Below are 22287 nucleotides of genomic sequence, written 5' to 3'. Positions count from 1 at the left end.
GCGGTCAGCAAAAAACCCTTCAAAAAACCATCCTGTAATTACTTGAACTCATGTTCCAACTCATGGAACATGAGGAGCAATTACAGCCCACTAAAGCAACCAGCAGCAAAGAGACAATTATATGCAAGCTGGACAAGACAAAAATAAAGCAAAACGTGGAACAAGAAAATCAAAACTTAGCTTGTCCTGAAGATTACTGAAGCCAGAAGCTGAGGTAACAAAACACTCTGATAACCTTGATAGCCGGCGGGGAAATGACAAGAAAGCCCGGTTAAATAGGAAACTCCCAAATCCTAATAGAACAGGTGGACACCAGAGACAGCAGAACACAAATCACCCAGTACCATCAGTAACCACCAGAGGGAGCCCAAAAACAGAACTCACAACAGTACCCCCCCCCTTGAGGAGGGGTCACCGAACCCTCACGAGAACCACCAGGGCGACCAGGATGAGCCCTATGAAAAGCGCGGACCAAATCATCAGCATGAACATCAGAGGCAACCACTCAAGAATTATCCTCCTGACCATAACCCTTCCACTTGACCAAATATTGGAGTATCCGTCTGGAAACACGAGAATCCAAGATCTTCTCCACAACATACTCCAATTCTCCCTCCACCAGCACCGGAGCAGGAGGCTCAAGCGAAGGAACAACAGGTACCTCATACCTCCGCAACAACGACCGATGGAACACATTATGAATAGCAAACGATGCCGGGAGATCCAAACGAAACGACACAGGGTTAAGAATTTCCAAGATCCTATAAGGACCGATGAACCGAGGCTTGAACTTAGGAGAAGAGACCTTCATAGGAACAAAACGAGAAGACAACCACACCAAGTCCCCAACACGAAGTCGAGGACCCACGCGGCGACGGCGATTAGCAAACTGCTGAGCCTTCTCCTGGGACAACTTCAAATTGTCCACCACATGACTCCAAATCCGATGCAACCTATCCACCACCATGTCCACTCCAGGACAATCAGAAGGCTCCACCTGACCAGAGGAAAAACGAGGATGAAACCCCGAATTACAAAAGAAAGGAGAAACCAAGGTAGCAGAACTAGCCCGATTATTAAGGGCAAACTCGGCCAGCGGCAAAAAGGTAACCCAGTCATCCTGATCAGCAGAAACAAAACACCTCAAATAAGTTTCCAAGGTCTGATTAGTTCGCTCCGTCTGGCCATTCGTCTGAGGATGGAATGCAGACGAAAAGGACAAATCAATGCCCATCTTAGCACAGAACGTCCGACAAAATCTAGACACAAACTGGGATCCCCTGTCAGAAACGATGTTCTCCGGAATCCCATGCAAACGAACCACGTTCTGGAAAAACAGAGGGACCAACTCAGAGGAGGAAGGCAACTTAGGCAAGGGTACAAGATGAACCATTTTAGAAAAGCGGTCACACACAACCCAGATGACAGACATTTTTTGAGAGACAGGGAGATCCGAAATAAAGTCCATGGAAATGTGCGTCCAAGGCCTCTTCGGGATAGGCAAAGGTGACAACAATCCACTGGCTCGAGAACAGCAAGGCTTAGCCCGAGCACAAACCTCACAAGACTGCACAAAAGAACGCACATCCCTCGACAAGGAAGGCCACCAAAAAGACCTGGCCACCAAGTCTCTAGTACCAAATATTCCAGGATGACCTGCCAACGCAGAAGAATGGACCTCGGAGATGACTCTACTGGTCCAACTATCCGGAACAAACAGTCTCTCAGGCGGACAACGATCAGGTTTACCCGCCTGAAACTCCTGCAAAGCACGTCGCAAGTCTGGGAAGACGGCCGACAAAATCACCCCATCCTTAAGGATACCAGTGGGCTCAGAATTTCCAGGGGAGTCAGGCACAAAACTCCTAGAAAGAGCATCCGCCTTCACATTCTTTGAACCTGGCAGGTATGAAACCACAAAATTGAAACGAGAGAAAAACAGTGACCAACGAGCCTGTCTAGGATTCAGACGCCTGGCAGACTCAAGGTAAATCAGATTTTTGTGATCAGTTAAGACCACCACACGATGTCTAGCACCCTCCAGCCAATGACGCCACTCCTCAAATGCCCACTTCATGGCCAAAAGTTCCCGATTACCCACATCATAATTCCGCTCAGCGGGTGAAAATTTTCTAGAAAAGAACGCACATGGCTTCATCACCGAGCAATCGGAGCTTCTCTGTGACAAAACCGCCCCCGCTCCAATCTCGGAAGCATCAACCTCAACTTGGAAAGGAAGCGAAACATCAGGCTGACGCAACACAGGAGCAGAAGAAAACCGGCGTTTAAGTTCTCGAAAGGCCTCCACAGCCGCAGGAGACCAATCAGCAACATCAGCACCCTTCTTAGTCAAATCCGTCAAAGGCTTAACAACACTAGAAAAATTAGTTATAAAACGACGATAGAAATTAGCAAAGCCTAAGAACTTCTGCAGACTCTTAAGAGATGCAGGCTGCGTCCAGTCACAAATAGCCCGAACCTTGACGGAATCCATCTCAATAGAAGGGGAAAAAATATACCCCAAGAAAGAAATCTTCTGGACTCCAAAGAGACACTTTGAGCCCTTTACAAACAAGGAATTAGCCCGCAGGACCTGAAACACCTTCCTGACCTGCTGAACATGAGACTCCCAGTCATCAGAAAAAACCAAAATATCATCCAAATACACAATCATAAATTTATCCAGATATTCACAGAAAATATCGTGCATAAAGGACTGGAAGACTGAAGGAGCATTAGAAAGTACGAAAGGCATTACCAAATACTCAAAATGGCCCTCAGGCGTATTAAATGCAGTTTTCCACTCATCACCTTGCTTTATTCGTATAAGATTATACGCACCCCGAAGATCAATCTTAGTGAACCATTTAGCCCCCTTAATGCGAGCAAACAAATCAGTCAACAAAGGCAAAGGATACTGATATTTTACGGTAATCTTATTCAAAAGACGATAATCTATACAAGGCCTCAAGGACCCATCTTTTTTGGCCACGAAAAAAAAACCTGCTCCCAAAGGGGACGAAGATGGACGGATATGTCCCTTTTCCAAGGACTCCTTAACATAATCCCGCATAGCAGTATGCTCTGGCACTGACAGATTGAACAAACGACCTTTAGGAAATTTACTACCAGGAATTAAATCTATAGCACAATCGCAATCCCTGTGAGGAGGAAGCGAACTGAGCTTAGGCTCCTCAAAAACATCCCGATAATCAGACAAAAATACAGGAACCTCAGAAGGAGTAGATGAAGCGATAGAAATCGGAGGTGCATCATCATGAACCCCCTGACATCCCCAGCTTAACACAGACATTGATTTCCAGTCAAGGACTGGATTATGAGTTTGTAACCATGGCAGACCAAGTACTAGAACATCATGTAAATTATACAATACCAGGAAGCGAATCACCTCCTGATGAACGGGAGTCATACGCATGGTCACTTGTGTCCAGTACTGAGGTTTATTCATAGCTAAAGGTGTAGAGTCAATTCCCTTCAAAGGAATAGGGACTTCCAGAGGCTCAAGACTAGACCCACATCGCTTGGCAAATGACCAATCCATAAGACTCAGGGAAGCGCCTGAATCTACATAGGCATCGACGGAAATGGATGATAATGAGCAAATCAGAGTCACAGACAGAATGAACTTAGACTGTAACGTACTAATGGCAACAGACTTATCAACCTTTTTTGTGCGTTTAGAGCATGCTGATATAACATGAGCTGAATCACCACAATAAAAGCACAACCCATTTTTCCGCCTATAGTTTTGCCGTTCACTTCTAGACTGAACTCTATCACATTGCATTGTCTCAAGTGCCTGTTCAGAAGACACCACCAAATGGTGCACAGGTTTGCGCTCCCGTAAACGCCGATCAATCTGAATAGCCATAGTCATAGACTCATTCAGACCCGTAGGCGCAGGGAACCCCACCATAACATCTTTAATGGCCTCAGAAAGGCCATCTCTGAACTTTGCAGCCAGGGCGCACTCATTCCACTGAGTAAGCACTGACCATTTCCGAAATTTTTGACAATATATTTCTGCTTCATCTTGCCCCTGAGAGAGAGCTAATAAAGCTTTTTCAGCCTGAATCTCCTGGTTAGGTTCCTCATAGAGCAAACCCAATGCCAGAAAAAACACATCCACATTAAGCAACGCAGGATCCCCTGGTGCCAATGCAAATGCCCAATTTTGAGGGTCACCCCGCAGGAAAGATATAATAATCTTAACCTGCTGAGCAGGGTCTCCAGAAGAGCGAGATTTCAAAGAAAGGAACAGCTTGCAATTGTTCCTAAAATTCAGAAAACTAGATCTATCTCCAGCAAAGAACTCTGGAATAGGAATTCTAGGTTCAGACATAGGAGCATGTACAACAAAATCTTGTATATTTTGAACCTTAGCAGCAAGATTATTCAAGCTGGAAGCTAAACTCTGGATGTCCATGATAAACAGCTAAGGTCAGAGCCATTCAAGGATTAAGAGGAGGGAAAAAAAAAAAAAAAAAATCAGCCTGGCTGCAATTAAGGCTAGGCAGCAACCTCAGAGGAGAGAAAAAAAAAAAAAAAAACTTCCTCAGACTACTTTTCCTCCTACTTCAGCCCAAACATTTTGGCCGGCTATACTGTCATGATTCCAATGGCAGGGAATCACAAAAGGACAAGCACCAACGAGCTCTAGGGTGATGGAACCTGAGCTGACCGCGACCCTAAACCTGAACACACAAATAAAAGTAGCCGGGGAACGTGCCTACGTTGATCCTAGACGTCTCGCACCAGTCGAAGATCTAACTTCCCCTATTAGAAGAAACACAGACCTCTCTTGCCTCCAGAGAAATACCCCACAGAAATAGCAGCCCCCCACATATAATGACGGTGAAATGAGAGGAAGGCACATACACAGTATGAAATCAGATTCAGCAAAATGAGGCCCGCTAAAACTAGATAGCAGAGGATACAAAAGTAAACTGCGCGGTCAGCAAAAAACCCTTCAAAAAACCATCCTGTAATTACTTGCTCATGTTCCAACTCATGGAACATGAGGAGCAATTACAGCCCGCTAAAGCAACCAGCAGCAAAGAGACAATTATATGCAAGCTGGACAAGACAAAAATAAAGCAAAACGTGGAACAAGAAAATCAAAACTTAGCTTGTCCTGAAGATTACTGAAGCCAGAAGCTGAGGTAACAAAACACTCTGATAACCTTGATAGCCGGCGGGGAAATGACAAGAAAGCCCGGTTAAATAGGAAACTCCCAAATCCTAATAGAACAGGTGGACACCAGAGACAGCAGAACACAAATCACCCAGTACCATCAGTAACCACCAGAGTGAGCCCAAAAACAGAACTCGCAACACTCTCCTCTTTCTTGTTACTAGGATTGGGACAGAAAGTGTAGGGTTATATCCTGAGCCCTATGGAATCTCGATACCACTTTGGAGAGATATGCCGGATCTAATTTTAATACAACCCCATCATCCATAATTTGTGTGTAAGGGGGGTCAGCTGACAACGCGTGTAAATCCCCAACCTTACGGGCCGATGTAAGTGCCACTAACAAAGCTGTCATTAATGTTAGTACTTTATCTGATGTTGTATTTAACGGCTCAAAGGGGCTTTCTGTCAAAGCTGTCATCACTAAATTTAGATCCCATGGTGGAGTAGTAGGGCATGGAACAGAGTCAGCTCTACTACAGGCTCGGATAAACCTCACCACCCACCTATTGCTTGCCAGGTCACAGTTAAATAAGGCTGCTAAAGGTGAAATGTGTACTTTGAGGGTACTAACAGCTAATCCCAGATCTAAGCCCTTTTGCAGGAACTCCAGTATTGCCACTATCGGGACCTCCCCTTCCCGTATTGGCCCTGAGCTGGACAGGAATTTCTTCCATATTCTCCCACAGATCTTGGCCGTTACTGGTTTTCTGCTACTAAGCAAGGTGGATATTAAACCAGCTGAGAACCCTTTTCTGTAACAACGACCGTTCAAATGCCAGGCTGTCAAATGTAGCCCGGAATTCTGCGGGTGGTTAAAGGGACCCTGTGTTAGAAGGTCCTGGTCTTCCAGGAGTACCCACGCGTCCGTCACTGACATCACTTTCAGCCAGTAAAACTATGGTCTTTACAGCCAGAAGGGAGCCATTACAATTATCCTGGCATTGTCCTCCCTGATCTTTTTCAGAACTGCTGGGATTAGACCGGTGGGAAGGCATACAAGAGTCCTGACGTCCATTCTATGCTGAAGGCATACTGCCAACGGCCTGTCTGCTGGGTTCAGGGAGCAGAACTTTTGAACTTTTTTGTTGGCTTTTGAGGCAAAGAGGTCTACATTGGGTCTTCCCCACGTGTGCACTATCCGTTGAAAAATTGACTTTCTTTAGGGACCATTTCCCTTGCCTTAAGTGGTTCCTGCTTAGAAAGTCTGCCTTTATGTTGTCCACACCTCGAATATGCAGGGCCGATAATGAGAGGAAATGCCTTTCAGCTAGAGTCATGAGTCTTTTGGTTATATGCAGTGACCAAGAACGGATACCCCCCTGGTGGTTCACGTATGCGACCACTGTTCGGTTGTCCGATAGGACTCTCACATAATGCCCTGTCAAGTGTGGAAGTAACCTCTAGCGCTTTTTCGATTGCTAGGAGTTCCCACTCGTTTGAGGATAGATTTTTCTCCTCTTGAGCCCAGGGGTCTTGGACCCATAGTGTGTCTGAGTGAGCTCCTCACCCCCATGGACTGGCATCCGTTGTGATTACTTGGAGGCTGTGTATGTCCAGGGAACTCCTCTCAGAGATGACCATCTGTAACCACCATCTGAGTGATTGGAGTACAGAGAGCGGGAGAATGAGCTTCTGCTCTAGCTGCCCCTGAAGTTCCAGATCGTTCTGCAGCACACACCACTGCAGTTCTCTTGCATGGAACTGGGCCCATTTTACTGCCGGTATGCAGGAGGTTAGGGACCCCAACACCGACATGGCTCTTCTTAAAGTCATCTCTGTTTTTTTAAAATGTCGTCAATCATTTGTTTGATTCTTTCCTCTTTTTCCTCTGGGAGGCGACACTCCTGCGCCACGGAGTCTACTGTTATCCCTAGGAAATTCTGGACTATTGCTGGCTCTAGTTTGGATCTTTTGAGGTTCAGTTGCCATCCTAGTGTCTGTAGAGTGTCCATCATTATTCTGACCTGCTCCTGACAGTGAGAAAAGTTTTTCCCCCACTATCAGGAAGTCGTCTAAGTAGAGTATTAGAGTGTCTTTTTCTCTGAGATGTGCTGTGACCTCTGCAATCAGTTTTGTAAGTACCCGTGGGGCTGTTGCTATCCCAAAGGGCAGAGCCCTGTACTAAAAGTGACGCAACTGGGACCCCATCTGAACTGCCACTCTGAGAAACTGACAATCTTGTTGTCTGATTGGAACATGATAGTAGGTGTCCTTTAAGGCAGGGGTCCCCAACTCCAGTCCTCAAGGCCCACCAACATGTCATGTTTTCAGGATTTTCTTAGTCTTGCCCAGGTAATAATTGCATCACCTGTGCAATGCAAAGGAAATCCTGAAAACATGACCTGTTGGTGGGCCTTGAGGACTGGAGTTGGGGACCCCTGCTTTAAGGTACCTTCACACAACGATTTCGTTAACGATATCGCTGCTTTTTGTGATGTAGCAACGATATCGTTAACGAAACCGTTAAGCGTGACAGCGACCAACAATCAGGCCCCTGCTAGGAGATCGTTGGTCGCTGGGAATGATCAGGACCTTTTTTTTGGTCGCTGATCACCCGCTGTCATCGCTGAATCGGCGTGTGTGACGCCGATCCAGCGATGTGTTCACTGGTAACCAGGGTAAATATTGGGTTACTAAGCACAGGGCCGCGCTTAGTAACCCGATATTTACCCTGGTTACCATTGTAAAAGTTAAAAAAAACAAAAACAAACAGTACATGCTCACATTCCGTTGTCTGTCACGTCCCCCGGCGTCCACAGGGTTAAAACTGCTTTCGGCAGGAGCGCTGCTAATGCACGCGCTGCTGCCGAGCTTTCCCTGCACTGTGTCAGCGCCAGCCGTAAAGCAAAGCACAGCGGTGACGTCACCGCTGCTTTACGGTAAAACCCTTTCATCCTTTCCTCTATTGGAACTTCTTCCAAGGCGTGTTTGTCTAGGAGTGATATTATTTCTCCTTCCAGGCTGTCTTGTTTATCTTGGGAGGACTGTACCGGGGTCTGCATGTATCTTTTTGGAGGCCAGTGGTGGAATTTTAATTTTTGGCCTGATCCTATAATCTGTCGGAGCCATTCGCTGGAGGAGATCCTCTCCCAGGCTGGAAGGAAGCGAGAGCCTCCCTCCCACCTGAGAAGGACCGTCACAGGGAGGGTTTCATGGTGTCCCTGGGGGACTTGTCAAAATAGAAACCTTTTCCTCTCCTGGATCTCTTGTCCAAGTTGCTCCTGTCTCGGTCTCTAAACTGCTGTCTTCGGAATTTTCGGCCTCTGAAAGGAGCGCCGAAAGGGCTGAAATGGCTGCTTTGGAAAATTTTTCTTTTTGTCACCGGCTTTTTCCAACACCTCGTCTAATGCCGGTCCATACAGGAAGTTCCCCTCACATGGCAAAGAGCAAAGTTTCATCTTTGCCTGTGTGTCTCCTGGCCAGCATTTAAGTCATACCGGACGGCGTCCTGTGTTGGCTAAAGCTGCTGACTTTGCTGCCAGTCTAGCAGAGTCTGCTGATGCTTCAGCTAGAAACACTGCTGCTGCTCTCATGGTTGGTACTGCCTCTAGGATAGTTTCTCTGGCAACTCTTTGTTCTACCTGTTCCTCCAGGTTGTCCATCCATATTTTTAGGGATCTGGCTACACAAGTGGCCGCAATAGCTGGCTTTAGTGCTCCTGCCGAGGCTTCCCATGCTGTCTTTAGGCAACTATCCGTCTTTCTATCCAGAGGTTCTTTTAGAGAAGCTAAATCCTCGAATGGTAGGGAGGTTTTTCTGGCCACTTTTGAAACTGCCACATCAATTTTTGGCGCTCTATTCCAAGATGAGGATGCATCTTCCTCAAAAGGATATTTCCTTTTAAGGGAGTTGATTATGTGGGACTTCTTTTCCGGTTTCTGCCATTCCCTTTTAATAAGTTCTTGTAGCTGTTCATTAATAGAGAATGACCTCCGTTTTTTCTTTTGCAGACCACTGAACATAAGTTCTTGGGCTGTCTTTTTTGCCTTCTCGTCTACCAGCCCCATGGTAGAGCGAACAGCTTTTATAAGCTTATCGGTAGCGTCCGTTGGAAATGTAACCTTCCTCCTCTGAGCTACTATCTGAGCAGCGGGCTGTATCTGAGTCCTCCTCTGACTCCGAGGAATCCCTTTGGGATGCTACTGAGGGGCTGGATCTGTCCCTAGATCTGGCATCTGTGTCGGCTGTCTAACGCTTTTACAGACCTAGAGACCTCTGACTGGATCAGAGATCTTAGGCTCTCTGTAAAGGAGGGTGTGTCATCCGCCACTGTCTTGTTGATACACTCCTGTCACAGTATTTTACCCCAAGATGTCTTTAAAGGCTTTTTACACAAGGGACATTCCGTATTTTTAGCTTTTGCCTTATATTTTTGGGGGACCTCCTATACTCCACTCCCCAAATGTAAGAAAAGAGGGGAGAGATGGAGATAAGACAAGAGAAAAGAACAGACATTAGCGTGCTGGACTTTCTCGAAGTTCACTCACCACTCGGACGCTTTCAAAGTACAGGTACTGGATCCGGAGGTTGACTGGTTTTCTCCGTGTCTCCCAATTAGACCAGGGACCCCTCCTTGGTATGGCGATCCGTCTGTACACTATCCGAGCGGCTTCTGCTGCTGTCATGGCGTATCTGGCTCTTCTCACTTGAGTAAGACCGCCTCTCCTGCACCTCTTGCTGTGGCATTAAATGTTCTGGCGAAAAGCTCTCCATCAGGAGACCTGCTTTTTTAAAGCTCAACAGGGAGGCCCCCAAACCTCCGAGGAGACTTACCCAGCCCGGGCACCGATGTGCCTTACGGGCTGCATGGCCACCTCTTGTCAACAGGGGGGGCACCATGTAGTGCCCCCCCCCCCCCCCCCCCCCCTCCCGAGGACAGCAGGATTTTTAATCAACAGGGGGGAAACGCTAACTGCGGCCCTCGAGGATAATCTTTACCCGGGCATTGCCTCACGGGTTGTGGCCATGCTTCGCTCAGGGTAGGCATGGAATACATGACCCCCGAGGCGACTACCGGTACCTGGTGACGGGTGCAGCAGACCAGCGCCTGCCCAAATCCACCTGACCCAGGCATCCTCTTCTGTCTTCAGAAGTCTTCATCTTGAGGGTTGGAAACCAACTGATGTGGAGAGAGGAGCCGCCCCTTTTATCTTGAAGATTTCCTGTCCTTGAAGTGCGGATTCCCCTCTCGTGGTGCCATCATGTATGATGGAAAAAATATTTTTGCATCGCTTGCGAGCTATAACTTATTTTTCCACTGATTGATCTTTATGGCAGCTTGTTTTCTGACAAGACGACTTTTTCAACGATACCATTTTTATTTACATTCGTCTTTTTGATCACGTTTTATCGCACTTTTTGTTCGGGGGTATGATGATAAAGCATACTTTGCCTTATTTTTTACGGTGTTCACTGAAGGGGTTAACCAGTTGGACAGTTTTATAGGTATGGTTGTTCTGGACATGGCTATACCAAATATGTACTTTTTTTTAAGTAAACGTATTTATTGGAGTTTTTTTGTACTTTGAGGATTTTTAAAAAAAAAATTTCCTGCCAACCTTTTGAGACACATTTTATAGAGTTTGGATCCGAACTAGGTATGGATTTTAGAAAATACCGTATTTTTCAGACTATGCGATGCACTTTTTCCTCCAAAAATGTGGAGGAAAATGGGGGATGCGTCTTGTAGTCTGGATGTACCGGCTCTGGATGTGATGGGGGAGCGGCATCGGTGGAGCAGCAGGTCACGGGAGGCTAGAGCTGGTGGCTGTGGCCATCTCCTGTGCCCGCTGCTAAAGAGAAATGCATATTCACATGAAGGACTCCCAGACTATGAGAAACTAGATGGTGGCCCGATTCTAACGCATCGGGTATTCTAGAATATGTATTTATGTATGTATATAGCAGCCACATAGTATATAGCACAGACCACGTAGTATATAGGAGCCATGTAGTACATAGCAGACAAATACTACGTGGCCTGTGCTATATACTATGTGGCTGCTATATACATACATATTGTAGAATACCTGATGCGTTAATACAGGCCATGCAATATAGAACAGTGGCCACAGTATATAACAGAGCCACGTACTATATAACAGCCCACGAAGTATATAGCAGCCACGCAGTATATAACACAGGCAACGTAGTATATAACACAGGCCACGCAGTATATAACACTGACCACGTAATATATAGCACAGCACACGCAGTATATAGCAGCCACGTAGTAGATAACACTGCCCGCACAGTATATAACAGTGGCCACGTAATATATTGCACAGCACACGGAATATATCACACAGCCCACATAGTATATAACACTGCCTATGTAGTATACAGCGAAACAGGAACACATGGGCTACTTGCACAGTGAACAAGTCTGTAAGAACATGTTCACACACCACCAAGAAACCTGAAGACACAAAAGAGAATGGTAAAACCAAAAACACTCAGTTTGAAAAAATGTTTGCAGTAATCCGCAAGTGCTAGTAAAAGATGTAAATAACAGGGTATTTGGTTGATACGTTTTTTGCAAAAAATGTATACTAAGCTGCTCTACCAATCTTCACGGTATACCCATATCAGAGCAGTCCTAACTAATGTATGCAATCCCTATCTGATGTATTTAAAAACCTGATCATCTGTATATTACCTGTGTGAACAGATGTTATTTACATCTTTTACTAGCACTTGCGGATTACTGCAAACATTTTTTCAAACTGAGTGTTTTTGGTTTTACCATTCTCTTTTGTGTCTCTATGTAGTATACAGCACAGAGCCATGCGGTATCTAACACAGCCCACGTAGTATACAGCAGTGTGGGCACCATATCCCTGTTAAAAATATAATTAAAATAAAAGATAGTTATATACTCACCCCCTGGAATCCAGCAGAGCTCCGGCGATAGGCGCGCAGCTGTCGTCATCTTCCGTTCCCAGGATGCATTGCGAAATTACCCAGATGACTTAGCGGTCTCACGAGACCGCTAAGCCTTCTGGGTAATTTCGCAATGCATAGCCGGGAACGGCAGATGGCGACAGGCGCGAGCGGCTCGGCGGACAACGGAGGGTGAGAATAGCAGGATTTTTGTGTTTTTTTAATTATTTTTAACATTACATTTTTTTTACTATTGATGCCGCATAGGCATAACGCCGTCTGTTCCCGCCATCATTAACCCTGTGTGAGCGGAGACTGGAGGAGAGTATGCGGGCGCCGGGCACTGACTGCGGGGACTAAGGAGCAGCCATTTTCTTCCAGACTGTGCCCGTCGCTGATTGGTAGTGGCTGTTTTGCCGCGACCAATCAGCGACTTGGATTTCCAGGACAGACAGAGGCCGCGACCAATGAATATCTGTGACAGAAAGAATGACAGACAGAAAGACGGAAGTGACCCTTAGACAATTATATACTGTAGTAGATAAGATTCTGTGGTATGATGAAATGAAAATAGACCTTTTTGGTGATAATTCTAAGTGGTATGTGTGGAGAAAACCAGGCACTGCTCATCACCTGCCCAATACAATCCCAACAGTGAAACATGGTGACATGGTTGTGGCAGCATCATGCTATTGGGGCGTTTTTCAGCTGCAGGGACAGGACGACTGGTTATCACTGAAGGAAACTTGAATGCAGCCAAGTACAGAGATATCCTAATAATAATAATATCTTGGATGAAAACCTCTTCCAGAGTACTCTGGACCTCAGATTTGGCTGACGGTTCACCTTCCAACAAGACAATGACCCCAAGCACACAGCTAAAATAACAAAAGAGTGGCTTCAGAACAACTCTGTGACCATTCTTGACTGGCCCAGCCAGAGCCCTGACCTAAACCCAATTGAGCATCTTTGGAAAGATCTGAAAATGGCTGTCCACCAACGTTCACATCCAACCTGACGGAACTGGAGAGGACCTGCAAGGAAGAATGGCAGAGGTTCCCCAAATCCAGGTGTGAAAAACTTGTTGCATCATTCCGAAGAAGACTCATGGCTGTACTAGCTCAAAAGGGCGCTTCTACTCAATACTGAGCAAAAGGTCTGAATACTTATAACCTTGTGGTATTTAAGTTATTCTTGATTAATAAATTTGCAAAAATTACATTTTTTTCCCCCAGTTAAGATGTGGTGCACAGTGAACATTAATGAGAAAAAAAAATGAACTTTTGAATTTACCAAATGGCTGCAATGAAACAAAGTGAAAAATTTAAGGGGTCTGAATACTTTCCGTACCCACTGTATATACCAGGATAGGGGATGTTAAGTATAGAACTGACCACATTTTTTGTTTCAATTTTTTTCTCTCCTAATTTCATCCTCTAAAACCGAGGTGCATCTTATGGTCCACTGCGTCTTATAGTCCAAAAAATATGGTAAAACGTAAAAGCTGTCCTTAGACTCTTGGCAGTAAGAATTACTAATACATCAAGTCGTAGAAGAATATGTACAAACCTCTTTCTTGACATCTTCATTACGATATGACAAGTGTTGCAAGTACGCAGCTGCGTTTAATCTCACAGCATCAAGAGTGTAACTCAGCATTGCAAGAACCTCAGGAAGCTCTGGTTGTCTCCAAGGGCCACTTGGGGCAAGTGTCAAAGGTGCAGGTCCAAGGCTGGAAAGGCTCCCAGACTGAGGCAGAGATGATCCATAATGCTCAGACAACGGATCCTCATAACTCCTTCACAAAAAAAAGACAGGGTAAAGAAAAGGTCAACACACTATGACACTATTAAAAGCGTTGTTTCACTTAACACTCCAGTATAAGCAGTTTCCAGCCTCAACTAGATGCAGTTCAAGACTGAAAATTAAGTAACACGAAGAGGGCCGCATACAGTTGTGGCCAAAAGTATTCACACACCTGCAATTTTGTCAGATAATGCTCAGTTTGTTCATGAAAATTATTGCAATCACAAATTCTTTGGTATGATCTTCATTTAATTTGTCTTAAATGAAAAAACACAAGAGAATGAAGCAAAAAGCAAAACATTGATCATTTCACACAAAAATCCAAAAATAGGCCAGACAAAAGTATTGGCACCCTCAGCCTAATACTTGGTTGCACAACCTTTAGCCAAAATAACTGCGACCAACCGCTTCCGGTAACCATCAATGAGTTTCTTACAATGCTCTGCTGGAATTTTAGACCATTCTTCTTTGGCAAACTGCTCCAGGTCCCTGATATTTGAAGGGTGCCTTCTCCAAACTGACATTTTTAGATCTCTCCACAGGTGTTCTATGGGATTCAGGTCTGGACTCATTGCTGGCCACCTTAGAAGTCTCCAGTGCTTTCTTTAAAACCATTTTCCAGTGCTTTTTGAAGTGGTTTTGGGTCATTGTCCTGCTGGAAGACCCATGACCTCTGAGGGAGACCCAGCTTTCTCACACTGGGCCCTACATTGTGCTGCAAAATTTGTTGGTAGTCTTCAGACTTCATAATGCCATGCACAGGGTCAAGCAGTCCAGTGCCAGAGGCAGCAAAGCAACCCCAAAACCTCAGGGAACCTCCGCCATGTTTGACTGTAGGGACCGTGTTCTTTTCTTTGAATGCCTCTTTTTTTTCTCCTGCAAACTCTACGTTGATGCCTTTGCCCAAAAAGCTCTACTTTTGCCTCATCTGACCAGAGAACATTCGTCCAAAACGTTTTAGGCTTTTTCAGGTAAGTTTTGGCAAACTCCAGCCTGGCTTTTTTATGTCTCGGGGTAAGAAGTGGGGTCTACCTGGGTCTCCTACCATACAGTCCCTTTTCATTCAGACGCCGACGGATAGTACGGGTTGACACTGTTGTACCCTCGGACTGCAGGGCAGCTTGAACTTGTTTGGATGTTAGTCGAGGTTCTTTATCCAACATCCGCACAATCTTGCGTTGAAATCTCTTGTCAAATTTTTCCATCCACATCTAGGGAGGTTAGCCACAGTGCCATGGGCTTTAAACTTCTTGATGACACTGCGCACGGGAGACACAGGAACGTTCAGGTCTTTGGAGATGGACTTGTAGCCTTGAGATTGCTCGTGCTTCCTCACAATTTGGTTTCTCAAGTCCTCAGACAGGTCTTTGGTATTCTTTTTTTTCCATGCCCAATGTGGTACACACAAGGACACAGGACAGAGGTTGAGTCAACTTTAATCCATGTCAACTGGCTGCAAGTGTGATTTAGTTATTGCCAACACCTGTTAGGTGCCACAGGTACAGTTACAGGTGCTGTTAATTACACAAATTAGAGAAGCATCACATGATTTTTCGAACACTGCCAATACTGTTGTCCACCCCCTTTTTTTATGTTTGGTGTGGAATTATATCCAATTTGGCTTTAGGTCAATCTTTGTGTTTTTTTTATTTAAGACAAATTAAATGAAGATAATAAAGAATTTGTGTTTGCAATCATTTTCAGGAAGAAGCTGAGTATTATCAGACAGAATTGCAGGGGTGTCAATACTTTTGGCCACAACTGTACATGCAAAAGGCATTTCATTCAGATGTCTAGGAATGTATATTTTAAAGGGGGGTGTTCACTACTTGGACAACCCATTATTAAATGGCCCCCTTATAAATAAAACAACAGATGCTCACCTGTTGCATTGGTGCTGGGGTTTTCCGAGGCTCGCAGGACATTGTTAGAGCACATGAACCCCGGCCTGCTGCCAATGTCACTCTAGCCCACCCATCGCTGGATCAGTGAGTATTTCTATTTTACAAGGAGAACTACTTTGTTTAAAAAAAAAAATAAAAAATACACGTTGTCGGGGGGCGTGGCTTGCTGGGGATCAGGAGCAGACCTGTGACACAGGAGCTCCTAGAAAATCCCTCATTATTAGCGGCAAACTGCTTACTTTTTGGGAAGAAACCCCTTCAAACTTTATATAAAGCGACCAAGAACAAGACGCAAGATGAAAAAAGCAGCTTTATTAACGGCAAAATCATTACCAAGGCATGTAGATTCCAGCAATGGCCCCTCTGCTGGCCCACACACACAAGAAGACATAAGCCTTCACTCAGCAAAACTCCCGGTTACAACTACAGACCCGGACAAGAGAAGTCCGCAAGACGGGCGCACATCCACAGCGGCTCCCGCACGGAAAATCAAGGGACCCTCCAGTGTCTCGGTACAAGCAGGAGCTACCCCCATGAATAGGCCTAAAACCGCGGACTCGCTTAGGCCAGGGGAGCCGAGAAGCAGGAAAGGAACTGTGACTCCGCCCATATCTCCGCCCACAAACCGCGGCGGCTCCGCTTTTAGGAAAATGACCCCAGACACTGCGGCAGGAAAAGCTCCAGGTGAGCTATCGCCACAAGTGGCTCCCGCCCTGAAATCCCCGGGGTCCTCTGTAACCCCTAGACAACACAGCGCCGCGGCCGGGATTAGGCCCAAAGCAGCGGCCTCGCCTGAACCAGCAAGGCCGGGGAGCAGGAGAAGGGAGGAGGCCCCGCCCACAGCCCCGTCGGCGGCGCACGGTGACACCTCCCCCGTAGGACGGAGCCGCAGCCAGACTCAGGAAAAGACATCGGGTGAGTCGGCGCTGTGGACAAACCTTGCTGCGTGACCCTCCGATCAATGCTCCCGGGCCGGCGCGTCTTCCGGGAACAGACCCGGAGCAGAGACGCTGCATGCGATGAAGGGGCCAGGGAGAAGAAGAGAGGATGAAACCCCGCCCACAACTCCGCTCACAGAAGAACAAGCACAGACCCGGCTGCAGAGGACAACACAGGTGAGCCATTGAGACCGGCAGCTCACACACTGAAACCCCTGAGGAGCCCAGCATTTCCTCCTAGGGCTGGCACGGACTCCAGGATGAGAGTCGGAACCACAGCACTCCATATACAGGCGGGGCAGGGGAGCAGACGAGAGGCAGAAACCCCGCCCACTGACACACACACAGCTCGCGGCGATACTGCAGCCTGGAATGTAAAAAGGCAGGCTGCCAGCCGCTCACTAAACTATGATGCCCCAGCGTTTGTGCCCCAACCCAGACCCCAGATGACAGAGGGGCATAGGGTCAGAGGCCCAGAAAACGCCGGCTAGACCGAATGATGAACCACTATTAAATCACTACCCTCAGGCTGCGCCATTACAGAGACCCAGTGAATGTTTTAATCAGGAGGGGAACAACACTAAAGAAGCTACATGATCTTACCCCAGTACAGAGGGGGTGAGAGCTACAGAAAGACCCCCACAGAATCAGATATAGATACTTTATTGAAAGATTTCTGCGATCATTTCAACAAAAAAATGGACGAACAATCCCTAATAATAGATAAATTTGCGCTCTTTTTTAATCCGTCAAGCACTGGATCATCCTGTACGGATATAGCATCTGAGGCATACATAAAAGACGCGCTGACATCCATTGCAGAAAGCCTTAATTCCTCCTCGTCCATATCTTCCTCACGGTCTTCTCTCTGCGACAACTCTTCACCAACACTAGACTCATACGCATCCTCCGTAAATTCTTCTGACAGCAGTATGGAGGACTTCTCCCCTGGGAACTATGATCTTCCCCATTCGGATCTTTTACCAACCCCTCCTATGCCCTCGGATGTGCTAGAAAGTCTGCAAAGGGATATAGACTCACTCAAATGCAACTTGGCAACTCTTGAAGATCACAGACGCAGAAACAACGTGAAAATCAGGGGGGTTCCTGAGTCTGTCAAACCCCCTCACTTGAAAAACTTCATCCACAAAATGATCTCCAAATTTATTCCTGGCATCAACGAACCTAATATGATAGATAAAGTCTACCGAATTAAAAGACCCTCGTCCCTCCCACTGGATGTGCCAAGAGACATTGTCTCCTGTTTCCCCCGCCTGGGTCAGGGGTAAACTATTTGATCTTTCCTCCGAAAAGGACTTCCTGCTTTCCTCATACGGCCACCTAACATTTTTCAGAGACCTGTCTAAAGACACTTTGAAAAAGCGACGAGACTTTTCATCAATTACACGGGAGCTCCGGAGGTCCCACTTTACCTATTCATGGTCGCCTTCCTCTACTCTTTTGGTAAAACTCCTGTCCGGAACTGTTCATATCACAACCCCTATAGAGGGTTTATCCTTCCTGCAGCAACATGGTCTGAAACCTTCCAGAACCTTCAAGGGTCCCACCTGAATTGCAGTTCTGCCCTACACATTTTGTCATCTATCTTTACTACGTTATTGTTGTATTTCTTCCCAATAATTAGCTTTGATCATGAGCCAGATATTTTTGCCGCCCACACAGTCGCGGGGTCTCCCAAGGGTACTCCCGGACATAATAAGCTACCATATAAGATACATCAAGTTTAAAGCTCACAACAGGGCCTCGTATTCTATCACCTACTGACAATAGCCTTAGATGTCTACTCAGCGAATCTACACAAAAAGTAGTTATGTTATTTTAATAGCCTACTGTGTAATTTCATTTCAAATCATTATGTTTATTCTAATCTACTATACGATACCTGTCTCCCCCATTGCTATAGGGGTCTATTTTCCCCACCTTCTTATCTCAACCCCTTCTTCCCATCCATTCCTTACTTTCCCCCCTACTTCCCTTCCCCTCCATTTGAATTTCCTGTTTATTTAATTAAAATTTCAATAAAAATATTTTGAAACAAAAAAATACACGTTGTCCAGTAAGTGGACATCCTGTTTAACCCCTTAGTGACTGAGCCAATTTGCAGATTAATGACCAGGCCAATTTTTACAATTCTGACCACTGTCACTTTATGAGGTTATAACTCGAACGCTTTAACGGATCCGGCTGATTCTGAGACTGTTTTTTCGTGACATATACTTCATGTTAGTGGTAAGATTTCTTCTACATTACTTGCGTTTATTTACGAAAAAAAATGAAATTTGCAAAATTTTCACCATATTTCCAACTTTGAATTTTTATGCTATGAAATCAGAGAGAGATATGTCACACAAAATAGTTAAAAAGTAACATTTCCCACATGTCTACTTTACATCAGCACAATTTTGGAAACAAATTTTTCTTTAAGGAAGTTATAAGGGTTAAAACTAGTGATGAGCGAATACTCTCATTACTCGAGATTTCCCGAGCACGCTTGAGTGATCTCAGAGGTTTTTTTTTGTGCTCAGAGATTTAGTTTTCTTCGCTGCAGCTGAATGATTTACAGCTATTAGCCAGGCTAAGTACATGTGGGGGTTGCCTGGTTGCTAGGGAATCCCCACATATAATCAAGCTGGCTAATAGCTGTAAATTAACCCTTTACGTGCTTCACAGGAACTGAAGCAATGTGGAAGGAAAAAAAATTAACATTTAACTTACCGTATATACTCGAGTATAAGCCGAGATTTTCAGCCCAAATTTTTGGGCTGAAAGTGCCCCTCTTGGCTTATACTCGAGTCACGGTCTGTGGCAGGGTCGGCGGGTGAGGGGGAGAGGGCGCTGAGGCATACTTGCCTAGTCCCGGCGATCCTGACGCTCCCCCTGCCGTCCCACGGTCTTCGGGTGCTGCAGCTCTTCCCCTCTTCAGTTTTCACGTGGGACCGCTCATTAGAGAAATGAATATGGACTCCACTCCCATAGGGGTGGAGCCGCATATTCATTTCTCTAATCAGCGGTAACGGTGACCGCTGATAGAGGAAGAGGCTGCCGCACCGAAGACCAGCTGTCCGGGAGAAGGAGCGGAACGCCGGGAGCAGGTAAGTATTACATAGTCACCTGTCCGCGTTCCACATGCCGGGCGCCGCTCCATCTTCACGGCGTCTCTCCGCTCTGACTGTGTAGGTCAGAGGGCGCGATGACACATATAGTGTGCGTGGCGCCCTCTGCCTAGACAGTCAGTGCGGAGAGACGCCGGGACCGGACGCTGAGGAGCTGCAAGCAAGAGAGGTGAGTATGGCATTTTTTTTTTTTTTTTTTATTGCAGCAGCAATGGCAGAGCTTTCTATGGTACATTAATGGGGCAATAATGAACGGTGCAGAGCACTATATGGCACAGCTATGGGACAATAAACGGTGCAGAGCACTATATGGCACAGCTATGGGACAAAAATGAACGATGCAGAGCACTATATGGCACAGCTATGGGGCAATAATGAACGGTGCAGAGCATTGTATATGGGGCACAGCTTTATATGGAGCATCTATGGGGCAATAATGAACTGTATGGAGCATTATATGTGGCACATTTTTAAATAGAGCATCTTATGGGCCCATCATGAACTGTATGGAGCATTATATGGGGCTCCTGATTCAATATGGATATTCAAAAACACTTAACCTACTGATGTCTCAATTAATTTTACTTTTATTGGTATCTATTTTTATTTTTGACATTAACCGGTAGCTGCTGCATCTCCCACCCTAGGCTTATACTCGAGTCAATAAGTTTTCCCAGTTTTTTGTGGCAAAATTAGGGGGGGGGATGTCGGCTTATACTCGAGTATATACCGTATTTTTAACAAACATTTTACTTCAGAACCAATTTATTTTCAAATGTTTAAAACGAGAAAAAGGAACCACAAAATTTATTGTGCAATTTCTCCCCATATGTGGGGGTCAACCACTGTTTGGGCTCACGGCAGAGCTTGGAAGAGAAGGAGTGCCGTTTGACTTTTTCAGTGCAGAAATAGCTGGAATTGAGATCGGACGCCATGTCGCTTTTGGGGAGCCCTTGATATGCCTAAACAGTGGAAACCCCTCACAAGTGACACCATTTTGGAAAGTAGACCCCCTAAGGAACTTATCTAGGTGTGGTGAGCACTTTGAACCCCTAAGAGCTTCACAGAAGTTTAGATCGCAGAGCCGAGAAAATAAAAAAATCGTATTTTTCTCCACAAAAAGGATCCTTTCACCCCCCAATTTTTATTTTCACAAGGGTAACAGGAGAAATTGGACGACCAAAGATATTGTGCAATTTGACCAGAGTACGCAGATACCCCATACATGGGGGTAAACCACTGTTTGGGCGCATGGCAAAGCTCGGAAGGAGCGCAGTTTGACATTTTTAATGCAGAATTGGCTGGAATTGAGATTGGACGCCATGTCGCGTTTGGAGAGCCCCTGATGTGCCTTAACCGTGAATGATTTTTTTAGCCCACAATTTTTTTTTTCAAAGGATAACAGGAGAAATTGGACCCCAAAAGTTGTCGTCTAGTTTGTCTTGAGTACGCCGATACCCCATGTGTGTGTAGGTGGGGGACCACTGTTTGTGCACACAGCGGGGCTCGGAAGGGAAGTAGTGATATTTTAAAATGCAGACTTTGATGGAATGGTCTGGGGGTGTCATGTTGCATTTGCAGAGCCCCTGATGTACCTAAACGACCCCATTTTGGAAACTAGGCCCCCAAAGGAGCTTATCTAGAAGTGTGGTGAGCACTATGATCCCCCCAAGTGCTTCACAGAAGTTTATAATGCAGAGCTGTGAAAATAAAAATTTTATTTTTTTTTCCACAAAAATGTTCTTAGCCCAATTTTTTTTTTCCCCCTCATGTAACAGGAGAAACTGAACCCCAAAAGTTGTTCAATTTGTCCCGAGTACCCTGATTCCCCATATGTGGGGGTAAACCACTGTATAGGCGCGTGGCAGAGCTCAGAATGGAGGGAGCGGGTGTGTGGCCTGGGTCGGTGTGTGATTTATGCTTCCATTACAGCATAGGACAGAGGTTGAATGCTGGACAGAGTGGGGAGATAAATTAACCCTTTCAGGCACAACCCCAAGTCACGTGTGGGAGCAGGCACGTGACAAATTAGTGACACCACAGAGTAGGGTATCGTGACACTAACTTTCTCTCAACTCACTTTAGCCCAACTCTAATCCTAATTGGAAAATGGAAATAAATACATTTTTTTATTTTATTATTTTTCCTAAGTAAGGTGGTGATAAAGGAGGGGTTTACTTACTATGTTTTTTTATTTTAAATCACTGTAATAGGGCCTATCACAGTGACCAAAATGAGCCAATAGGAAAAATCTTCCTATTGTTGCCGAGTGCCGACCGGGAGATCTCGGCGGGCGCATTTTCTTCCCGGAAAAAGATGGCGGCGCCCATCGGGGGAAGCAGGAGGGCCGAGGAGCACCGGGAGACACTGGTAAGTATCGGGTGGCGATTGGGGACCCTATTTCT

General features: G+C 45.8%; 1 protein-coding gene across 4 annotated transcripts in view; it reads right to left on the bottom strand.

Annotated features, from left to right (window-relative positions):
• LOC138665474 (catenin delta-1-like) overlaps positions 1–22287 on the bottom strand; it is a 182784-nt gene that overhangs the window by 108412 nt on the left and 52085 nt on the right. For all 4 annotated transcript variants that reach the window (XM_069752988.1, XM_069752989.1, XM_069752990.1 and 1 more), the window contains one exon: positions 13670–13898. In XM_069752988.1, the coding sequence (XP_069609089.1) occupies positions 13670–13898 (229 nt within the window). The remainder of the gene's footprint in view (positions 1–13669; positions 13899–22287) is intronic.

Source organism: Ranitomeya imitator, chromosome 2, assembly GCF_032444005.1.
Source record: "Ranitomeya imitator isolate aRanImi1 chromosome 2, aRanImi1.pri, whole genome shotgun sequence".
Lineage (NCBI taxonomy): Eukaryota > Metazoa > Chordata > Amphibia > Anura > Dendrobatidae > Ranitomeya > Ranitomeya imitator.
This window is presented reverse-complemented; position numbering and strand designations above follow the sequence as displayed.